The sequence below is a fragment of the Oryza brachyantha genome, chromosome 1 (genome assembly GCF_000231095.2).
Source record: "Oryza brachyantha chromosome 1, ObraRS2, whole genome shotgun sequence".
Classification (NCBI taxonomy): Eukaryota; Viridiplantae; Streptophyta; class Magnoliopsida; order Poales; family Poaceae; genus Oryza; species Oryza brachyantha.
The window spans coordinates 30,827,429-30,838,055 of record NC_023163.2 but is presented as its reverse complement, the minus strand read 5'-3'; the positions used below and the strand labels follow the sequence as shown (position 1 = coordinate 30,838,055).

Sequence of the window (10,627 nt, the reverse complement as noted above, 5' to 3'; positions counted from 1 at the left end):
TTTGCTGATGCAACTCGAGCAATCACCCTCTACACATTGCAATAGATTGGAAGACAATGCATGTGTTCTTAATTCTCACTCACAAAAACACTACTGCATATGGGCCCTTAACGACAAGCATAAAGGGCAGATATAGCAGCAATAAATTTCCACCTAGAAGAACGACGACTTATAATAAACGGTACGAAAGTAATCCATAATGATGTTTCACATAATAAGCCATATCAGGTCCTAAAGCTCATTATTTAAGTTTTCAATAGTCAGCACGCTCTTTAGAACTGCCCTCCATAACCTTGGTTGCCATCGCCATAGCCTCCTTGGTTGCCATAACCACCGCCCCCATAACCACCACCACCTCGGTTCCCTGGAGGTCTCTCATTTGCGAAGTTCACGCGGATATTACGCCCCCCAAGTTCCTGCAAGCAATGGAAATGCAGTACAAAATGAGGCCTGGCAAGAGTATATTTCTGTCATCAACACAGCAGAACAATCATGCGTGAGGCAAAACCCAAATAAAAAGGAAAAACATGCAACAATTATTATACGGGCATCAAGAAAGCATCTTCTCAAAACAAACCACGTTCACATGTTATACAAGAAGCAGGTCAGTAGCTAAAATTGTAAGAGTAGCAGCAGATTTGTCTTGACTCACCTTCCCGTCCATGGCCTCCATGGCGCTCTTGGCTTCATCACCATTGACAAAGTTCACAAAGCCAAACCCTCTTGACCTTCCAGTTTCCCTGTCAGTGATCACCCGAGCTGTCACACGAAACCTAAAACTGATTAGATCCTGAAACAAGTACCAACATGGACCACACCAGAACATAGAGCAAAGAAAAAAAGGATTTATGATACTATATGGAAGGCTGCTTGTTCAAGACAGAGCTCAAGTTCAAAGCTGACCTTCAGTCACATCCCCAAAGCTAGTAAATGCGTCTCTCAGAGAGTCATCATTGGTACCCCAGGAAAGACCTAAATGACAAACGTTAATAAGTACATGTAAGGAGATGATCCTGTTCATACTTACATCAGAAGGAGAAAAAAAACTCACCACCAACGAAAAGCTTGGTGGACATCAGGCGAGCAGCATTGAACATGGCAGGAGAAGAGCCGGCCAAGGCACTGTGCCTCAAGAGGCCACCGAGCTTGTTGAAGGCCGCCATTGAGGACTAAATCAAATCTGAAAATATGTATAGCCGCGCACTACAAATCAATGATATAACAAACAGAGACAGACCAACTGATATTATAGTCTGCAATATCCAACAATTCATGGAACAAGTGATAACCTAAGATGTAAAATATTTTTTTTCAATCAAATTCATCCCATGGCAGGCTCAAAAGCCCCCAACCAGTCAATGGAACTAGTATAATCTAAAATTCTAAAGCAAACTGGAAAAACCGTTGCAGATTAGAGAAATTAACCTATTTCATCCAAAGGATGTAAGCCAAATTAGATGCTGCGGTCGCAGAACCTTGCCGGTTGAAAATACAGCCAATCACAAGATAGAACAGAATCAGCCTTCTCCCCCTCACCCCCCACCGAACAGCCTAATGCAACGACCTATCAACCGCACGCGTATGAACTAAAACCATTTTCCTCAACACCGAACAACCGAGGCGGCAGCGCGGCTCCAGCGCGTGCGGCAGGAGCGCGCGCGGCTCGGCGGCTGTGCAGGGCAACGCCGTGCGCAGGCAGGTGGGCGGCGATGGCGAGGCGCCGCGAGCCTGCGACTTTGTGAGGCCGAGCCGACGACGACACGACGGCGAGGGCGCGAGCCTGGCTGCCTGAGGCGCCGCCGCGCCGGGCGCGCGTGAGATCCGACATGCCAGGTGAAGGAGCACCCGAAATCTAAGAGGAGAGAGGGAGGTGAGACGCCGACGTACCTGAGGCGGCGGCGGCGGCGGCGGCGGCGGCGGGAGAGGGGAACGAAGAGGAGGAGAGGAGAAAACGACCTGAGGGTTTTAGAGAGGCGGAGGCGGCTAGGGTTTTTGTAAGCGAAGCACGCCGAAAAAAATATCTATTGCTTCGAATGCGGCAACGAAAATATCTTGCGGCTTAATCCATTAAAAGATGAAAAGCAAAGTAAGATTTGCTACGCGTACCCCAGCTCGTACCAAAACGAACTGCCTCTTCAAAAGGGGGCTCTTGGATGGGCCTCAATTACGGCCTAGTCCACCGAAGTAAAATACGGCCCATATATTTGAATGGGCCAAAGTTTATTTCAGATTTTGAAGTAGCCATTCAAACTATTACACAATCCGTATTTCAATAGATTACGTAGTTAATTTTATTTGCAGGTTTGACCATCGTAAATCCTGTCTAAATATATATAATTATAATCAAAATGTATTAGCATAAATAAATAATGATTACAGTGCTTTTGAATAAGATAAATGGCCAACTACTTCCCCGTTTTTTAAATTGACATAATTGACTTTTTAATTTATGTTTTACTTTTCGTCTTATTTAAAAAATTTGTCCAAATATACAAAATTATGAATCATACTTAAACCTACTTTAATAATAAATCAAATCATTAAAAAAGTCAATAATTATATAAATTTTTTGAATAAGACGAAAGGTAAACATAAATAAAAAAAATTGACTACGTCAACGGAAAGAGTATATGTAAAAAAATCAATATCTTTATATGTATTATATCATGGAGGTTTTTACAGAAAATTTTCTGCGCCTTTTCGTGAGCAACGGCAAGAGCATGTCAAGCCCTGGCGTGGCGGACGACGAACAGGGCGGCGTCGAGGAAGGTCGCCGTGGAGTTGGACGCCGTCTGCCTGGCCACCTCCAACGCGAACGCCGCCACCTCGCCGGCGGCGGCGATCAGCGCCTCGGGCCTCCCCCTGGCGGCCTGCACGACGGCCGCCGCCGCCGCGGTGGCGTTCGACGACAGGGCCTCCCTCCACGCGCCCGCCGCGGCGTCCGCCGCCAGCCAGAGGGCGTCCACCGCCGCGGCGAGGGCGGCCGCGACTGCCTCCTCGACGCCCGCCCTGACGGCGCCGAGGAGGAGGCAACCGACGCAGCCCGGGAGCTGGACCAGCCTGAGCAGCAGCACGACGAGCACGGCGGCGCCCTTGAACACCACCACCGACGCGTAGCCGATCGCCGCGCTCAGCCCGGTGATGAGCAGCTTCACCATCGACATCGCCATGGATCACCCTCTTCTCTTTCTCGATTTTTTTGCCTGGACACGACGTGTTCTTAAATTTTTTTTAAAAAAGGAAATTGTTGTCGAACTCGAAATGAGTTCTTTAGATAGATTTAGAAGAGACAAGCGATATATATGTCGGTCGAGATTATTGTGGTGTTGTTTAGATTTCCATTTTTGAGTGGTAGAGCACGCATTAGACGAGGTCGTTTTCGACGTTTGCTTATGACAATGTCCTGCGTCATCTAGAATAGTTCAGTGTTCCTCTCGAGCTGTCTTTGGCTTTTTGCAGTTTTGCACCATCGTCTGAATGTTTATTATTCAGGTCAACTCCAACAACTATAGAGTGGGCGCGTTCGCAAACGCCAATTCCATTCGGCTAATTAGCGCAAGTAAAATGACAAATATCATCTATATATGATTATTTAAGTATTAGTCGTTGCAAACTTAAGATTTTTAAAACAACTTTTATGTAAATCGTTTTTATAAAATATACATTGTTTAGCGGTTCGGAAGACTTACCCATAGAAAAGGAAGGAGAAATTAAGCCCCATGCGCTTTTGCAAACGCGCCGAGTAGTTGCACGATCCTTCCCTAAAAGAGTAATAGCCTACCTGGCAAACGTGTCAGGCTGTGTTCGATCTTGATCGTGCTTTTCTGAAATGTGGTTTCAGAATTCAGATCACACCACTGACCCTTAGGAAAAACATTAGTATTCAGGTTTAGACATGAAATGTCGTAAACGATTGTTGTTAATGCAATCAAGAGTTCAAGACTTGTTGCAAAGTCGCCTCCTTGTTAATCATACATTGTTCTGCTGGAGTATCAGAAGCAGATGGCAAATATTTTGTTTGTTGTTGGGAAATACTATGGCAAGATAATGACAGTTCATTCTGGATTTAGTATTCCTCACCTCCAAGGCTGGCTTTTGCAGAAGTCAGACCATGCCATTGGTGATATTTAATTACTTAATTTCTGGCTGATTTTGCTTTGTTAAAGAAATCCAGGTGATGGTTGGGCACTACCCGTTCTATGCTTTATTTACAAATGTTTCGAGACAAGGAATTAACTAGTTGCACTCATCATTGATGCTCGGAATCGGATTGCGTACTCCTGGTGGATTCAGGCCGCCAGTTCTCGTCTTACATGGACAGAAGCATGAGTATTGGTGTGTAATAATTCTCCAAACAACACATAGGCTCTAAAAATTTGTAATTGAAGAGCCTTCAAAATCGTCTGTAATGCTAAATCTTTTTTTTGGGGGGGAGGGGGGGGGGGGGTCAAAAGGGAAGAACATTGATTTGTATTCATGACTCCTAATCGAAATCAGCCTGCAGATACCTGCTGGAATCAGGATACCGGTTTTCATCTTGACAAAAGCAGATTATTGCAACTGAAAAACTACTGGGCCATTTCAACAGTGACAGTACATTGTTGGAGAATTTTAAGCAGGTGGCTCAAAACCCATACACTAGCAGAAAGTGAACAATTGGAGACATCTCTTATTATGCTAAGGTCATCAAATGAGTCATGGAGTGAATGTTCTGGGTGCTATGGGAACTTATTACCATCGAAATTACATATAAACCACAGCAGGGAAACCATCTTAGTTACAGTGAACAGAGCAAGATGAATCAACACCTGCTTGTATGCAAATCCTCTGAGGTCTTATATCCATATATCAGAGGTGCAGTCCCCACCAGGATATCTCATCTCATGGGCCAAGGAGGGACCATCTGGCTCATCACCAAAATCTACAAAGAAGTCGGGGTTGATCGAAAGTCCTCCTTTCTCAGTGTCGACGTCGATTTGCAACATGTGGGAGCCCTTCTTGACAAGATCAGGGCCGTAGAATTGTTCATCCCATTTGCTGAAAAGGGAGTTGGTCACATACACCCTCTTCCCATCTAAACTCAGCTGAATCATCTGCGGCCCACCTCTAAGACGATGGCCCTGTTACAAGAAGGTTGACATGCTGAGTAATATTTAAACAACTGGCATGGATGGTCCTTTGAGAGCAAATATGCTCAGTTCCAGTGCAGATATTGTGTTCTGAATGTTGCAAGGGACAGCAGGATGGTGAGGTGGACTGGATGTACATAAATTTGGTACTTTTTTAGGACCAGTTTGGTATCGATATCATGTGAAATGAACTATAATGAACCAATACAAATTATAGGTAACAGTAATTCTGGCTTATCTTCTGATCTATGAAGTTCAACAGGAACGAAATAGAATTACCTTGACCTGGGGCACATTGTACTGCTCTTCGTTGTCATCATCAGTTACATAGACGACCTCACTGCCCTTTTGAAGAAGCCCACCTACCCATACTTGTCCAGCCAACACAGGCTTTGCAGGGTCTTCAATGTTGTACTGCCTGATGTCACCATGAAGCCAATTGACCAAGTAGAGATAGCGGTCATCGAGAGAGAGAACGAAATCAGTTATCAATCCTGGCATTTCAGGCAGAATCCAGTTCCGCACCTTCAATGGTTTTATAGATATAGCAACCTGACATGCAAGCATAACTGAGTGTAAACAAGAGTACTTGGAGAAATCGGCTTTACACAAAAATAACAAGAACATGAGCATTTAATCATGGACAAACCTCATGGCTCCATGATCCATCCACAGTTTTGAAAAATCTGACCATGTTGCTTGTCAAAGCACAACCCACATACCCAGTGTCCTTAGATGGATCATGTAGAAACCTCACCTGCAGAGAAGAAAAACAGTGATTATGGTCATTCGATATATTGCTGCATTCCTTTTATTTTTAGGCTTTAACATTTGAGACACACCTCAAGTGGAAGAAGACCTGTACTGCCAAGATCTAGTGTCTGCCTGAGCTCACCACCAGGCCAGTCATACACATGCAGATGCCTTCCATATAGACCATCCTGCACATGCTGAAGATCAAAACCAGTCCTGAAAGCTGCAGGTGCTCCCCACGATGAACTGATCATTGTCTTGTGACGAGGTTGATACCAATAATCATAGCCAAACAAGGGGCTGTGACCTGGCTTTTCCCAACTACAAGTAGCAAAATAGTTGATTAACACACTGAGTAATAAACAAAAGTATGGTCTCTTTCAAAAGTCTAGCAAATATGAGTAACTGAATTGCCCATTTCACATAACATATCATGGAATGTGCATTATAGCAAATAAGATAAAATTTGTCCTTAAATTGACATCCATTGTAATAGCCACAAGTAGCGATGAACTTCTATGCTCGCAATCTTACAATACTGCTGATTTTGATAGGTTGTCAAATATGGATGAGGCTGTTTTGTGTTGATAAATTACTCCCTGTAATTTCGCTCCTAGTTAATATGGTATGTTTCCATGTCAAAATGCAGAGAGTTGTGAAAAACGAACTCACCGTCCTTTGACATTGAATTCAGAATCCAGAAGGAGGAAGCCATTGCCAGCAGCATTTCCCTCCTTATCCCCCAGGCAAGAAATCATTATTTCCCCAGATGCAAGGCAATGAGATGTATGAGGAAATCCAAGCCCAGTCTTCTCAGCAATGTCCTCAGCCTCGACCACCTTATGCAAGGCAGGCGCCCTTGGGTCCTTCAGTGTGTCAATGACATACACACGGCCTGACCTGCAACAGACAGTGGAGCAACACTACAAATTCAATTCCATGTTCAACATCAACAAACACGAGCATTTATCCATCAAAACACAACCACATCAACACTCACAGCAGTGAAGGCAGGATCAAGAAACGACGGCTAGCTGATGGGTCACCATGGCAAGAGCTGCAAGCGTTCCATCCAGAGTGATGCAGCTCGTCGCCAACATGGGTAACCGGAAGCCTGTGGATCACCTGGGAGTATGTAGGGGAATTGGGGTCCACATCCACCGTACCCAGGTAATCGGGCTTATTGATTCCAGTACCTGCTCATGTTAATACATGACACATTAAAGCACAATTCAAAACAGCTGCGAGAAACTCTGATTTATTCTTTTATTCAGAAAACCTCAAGAAGGAACCATGTGACATGGACTAAGTAGACAGTTTCAATTTCCAAACCTAAACCTCAACCTATTCACTTTGGACTCGTGGGTAACGAACAGATAGTGTTTTCTTCTGCCATGGAGAACTTCAGTGTGGATCAAGATTTACTACCAAATCGGATTTGGCTACTCATCCACTAAAGTGTACGTGCTCCTATATCTTCATCGGAACAGTAAGTGGTTTAAATTGCCTTATCATCTCCCATGGGGCACACACTGTTCATCTGAATTCCGACAAAACTGGAGATCTAAGACAGGTCAGTACGAGCATCACTACTTTTTTGCTGACCCTGACTCGAATTCAGGTTAATTTATGGCTGGTCCCTTTTGCCAGCTCGCACTCAGCATTAAAGAAATCCCTTCCAGGATTAAATTAAGCATCGGCCAATCCAGGTGATTTCAGTTGTCAGTTCTTGACCTCGCATATCATACTACTCTATTAGCAAAATTAATTTAATCTTGCCAAATTAATCCTTGGTTAATCCCCACCCAAGATCTGTGGGGGGAAACCAGCAACGCAACTGTGCTCATGAGCTCATCAGCGTCACCTCCATGTAGGTAGCAGCTAGCGAGAGGTGTGTAGGTCAGGCAGGCCAGCAAGGCAAGCTTACCATTGTAGACGCAGGTGACGTAGAGGAGCTTCTCCCGCGGGCCCTTCTCCATGGCCTCCAGCGGCGTCGCGTACCCCGGCCCCTTCTTCGCGCCGCCGCAGCACGCCGACCCGTTCGCCGCCGCCGCCGCCGCCATCGGTTCGCCTGTGCTCTCAGATCACCCTTTCCCCCGCCCACCCACCTAGAGCCGGCGGAGGATCACCGGAGAAGCTAGCTCGCCGCTCGCTGCCTCACTCACTCGCCCACCCACCTAGAGCACGGCGAGGGGAGGAAGAGGATGACGACGGGGAGGGAGGAGGAGGAACGAACTGTGCCCGGAGCTGGAGTGGGGGTGGCTTATATGGGCCCACGCTCGCCACGTGGCGCGCCGTCCCACCGCCGATGCGTGCTTTGCGATTGGTGCGGGGGAGGGGGAGGGAGAGTGAACCTGGGCCCCGCGTATGGGAGGGGGGGTGACGCGATGTGTCGTACCTGGACGATAATGCGGGCGGGTGGGTGGGGGGATCCGGCCGCCGAGCCCGCGAAAGCGACGAACCGGACCACCACCCGCCGTCGCGATCACCCTCGTTTGTTTTTTCTTTTCCGTCCTTCGCCGGAATCCGCCCCGTGAACCAAGGTTGGAAGGGAGCAATCCTGTGTGCTACGAATAAAATTACAGGCACGTTTCACTCCGGTCAATCTACGTATCGCCACGAGCTTTTTTTTACTGCGCACCCGTTACGTAATACAGCAGTCAAAATATTCCTCGGTTTTACCGGCACATTTACTAAATATTACTCGTTTCGTCCAAAATAAATAAATTTGTCACTTTTTACCATCAATGTTTGACTCATCGTCTTATTCAAAAAAAATTACAATTAATATTTTTACTTTTATTAAATGATAAATCATAAATAGTCGTGTCGTGTGACTATTTTTTTCTAATTTCTTGAAAAAAATTAGATATGACAAATGGTCAAACGCTGGACATTAATGGTCAAAAGTTTGTTTTATTTTGGGACAGAGGGAGTAAGCAATACACTACTTGCAAAAAAATTTCTATATATAATTTATTTCTCATGCTTTTAAAATCTATTTTTGACTTTGTAGTATTTAATTCACTGTTTGTACTGTTAAATGCTATAAAAGTTAGATAGTAATGTCTTATCTATGGAAAGAACACAACCAAAATACTCTTATTTATCAAAATCCACATGTAGATCAATAATATGTTTTATATATGTATGTATTTGTATGAATATAGAATGATCAAAATATATTATAATATAAAATGGACGTAATGTATTCGAAATACCTCTGGTTTTTCATGTGCATGTTTTTATCCTATTAATTTAGTCTTTAGTCTAAAATAATTAATACTTGATTAATCACTTGCTAATAAGCTTATTTTTTATCTTCTCCCATTTTTTATCATTTCCCTTCATTTCAAACCCACCCTAAGCATTCGGAGATAATTTGTTGGACAAATTTGTTTATATTGCATATTGTTTGTGGTTAAAAGATAGGGTTAAAAATAGACTATGATAAATCTCAAATTTTATTTGTGGCTAATAAACCAAACAAGCAAAATGAGAGTGGACTACCATTGCATTACATCGTCAGATACACAGACGAGTTGATTGAACGATTATTTGTCAGCTCCCATGCCGTGTTGGTCTTCTCTGTGCAGGCCATGCTTTCTCACCCTGTCCTTTTGCTATCGCCTCTCACCTACCCAAGCCAACAAGAGGATAACCTCATCGTGACAGATTCAGATAAAAATATGAGCTAAACACGTCAGGCAAAGACAACAACTAAGATCACCATCTCGCACATGCCATAAAGCTCTCCAGATACATGGCTGCACGCAAAATCTCACGCTCCTCGCTGGGGCGATCTAATCCTGAGCTGTCCGTGTGGATCATGCATGCATGCATGCTTCGTATACTGATTGCAGAAATGTTTTGTTTGGTTCAGTCAGTTGCATGCGTGGCTCCAGGAGAGAAGGGATTAGATTAATGGCCCGCTGGTCACGCGCTGCCTAAATTGCTGACCTTGGTTATGGGAGACGATAGAGGCTCGATTAGGGTTTGGTTGGTTGATTACCGTATTTTGTTTGAACTATGTTATATTTTGTTAGCTAGCTGAGTAGCTGTAATTGTTTATGTTTATGTTTATGTTTATACGTCAAAATTTTAATTTCCAACCTAAGTTTACAGTTGATTTTAAGATTTTATCGCTGAAGTTTATTCCCTGTGTTGGTTTTTAGATAGTTAAGAATACATGTATAAAAGTTTTATTTATAAATTATTTTTCACTTGCAAATATCATTTGATAATTTCATTAAAAAATCCAAACAGTCACCTCCTTATTTGTCTTGCTACCGTAATTATGACAGTGTCCCTCACTTCTGTTACTCTTACATCCATCGACCTTGTATTTTCGTTTTTGCTTATGCTTCTATACCAAAATTTAAATTTTTAACTTTAAATTTAGAGTTAATTTTGTGATTTTTTACTGATGTTTATTTTATTCTATTGACTTTTGAATTGTTAATAATACGTAAAACTTTTATTCATAAATTATTTTTCTTTATAAATATGTCGTTTGGTTTTTTACTTGAAAAAGCGAAGCTATCGCCCTCCATACGTCGTACTCGGTAGATTCGTTCTTTTGATTGACTCTGGTTAAAGGTGTGACCATCAATTTATTAGCCACGCTGTAGACAATGTTTATAAGGCCGGGTTCGGCCATGGACATAAGTTAATTAAGTCCTCTCGTTTTGCAAGCGCACGCTTCCCAAACTGCTAAATGGTATATTTTTTTAAAAAAATATAGA

At 43.6% G+C, this 10,627-nt stretch overlaps 2 protein-coding genes across 2 annotated transcripts; both read right to left on the bottom strand.

Annotated features, from left to right (window-relative positions):
- LOC102701956 (glycine-rich RNA-binding protein 2, mitochondrial-like) lies at positions 1–1,931 on the bottom strand. The gene is made up of 5 exons (XM_040526244.1): positions 1,888–1,931; positions 1,052–1,180; positions 904–972; positions 653–759; positions 1–416 (listed from the first exon to the last, which is right to left on the bottom strand). The coding sequence occupies exons 2-5, from the start codon at positions 1,161–1,163 to the stop codon at positions 273–275; spliced, it is 432 nt and encodes a 143-aa protein (XP_040382178.1). The 5' UTR covers positions 1,164–1,180; positions 1,888–1,931; the 3' UTR covers positions 1–272.
- Positions 1,932–4,639: 2,708 nt separating this feature from the next.
- LOC102701675 (selenium-binding protein 1-like) lies at positions 4,640–8,103 on the bottom strand. The gene is made up of 7 exons (XM_006645163.3): positions 7,810–8,103; positions 6,883–7,078; positions 6,555–6,782; positions 5,972–6,203; positions 5,779–5,886; positions 5,409–5,681; positions 4,640–5,120 (listed from the first exon to the last, which is right to left on the bottom strand). The coding sequence occupies exons 1-7, from the start codon at positions 7,943–7,945 to the stop codon at positions 4,836–4,838; spliced, it is 1,458 nt and encodes a 485-aa protein (XP_006645226.1). The 5' UTR covers positions 7,946–8,103; the 3' UTR covers positions 4,640–4,835.
- Positions 8,104–10,627: the final 2,524 nt, after the last annotated feature.

What these genes read in the sequence shown, in the direction of transcription:
- LOC102701675 (XM_006645163.3), bottom strand. Translation starts at nt 7,945, where the DNA reads ATGGCGGCGGCGGCGGCGGCGAACGGGTCGGCGTGCTGCGGCGGCGCG. An exon ending in TTGATCCTGCCTTCACTGCT is followed by an intron (nt 6,783 to 6,882) that starts GTGAGTGTTGAT and finishes TGTCTGTTGCAG; the next exon opens with GTCAGGCCGTGTGTATGTCA. An exon ending in ATGGATCATGGAGCCATGAG is followed by an intron (nt 5,682 to 5,778) that starts GTTTGTCCATGA and finishes CTTGCATGTCAG; the next exon opens with GTTGCTATATCTATAAAACC.
- LOC102701956 (XM_040526244.1), bottom strand. Translation starts at nt 1,163, where the DNA reads ATGGCGGCCTTCAACAAGCTCGGTGGCCTCTTGAGGCACAGTGCCTTG. An exon ending in CACCAAGCTTTTCGTTGGTG is followed by an intron (nt 973 to 1,051) that starts GTGAGTTTTTTT and finishes TTTGTCATTTAG; the next exon opens with GTCTTTCCTGGGGTACCAAT. An exon ending in CTTTGGGGATGTGACTGAAG is followed by an intron (nt 760 to 903) that starts GTCAGCTTTGAA and finishes TTCGTGTGACAG; the next exon opens with CTCGGGTGATCACTGACAGG.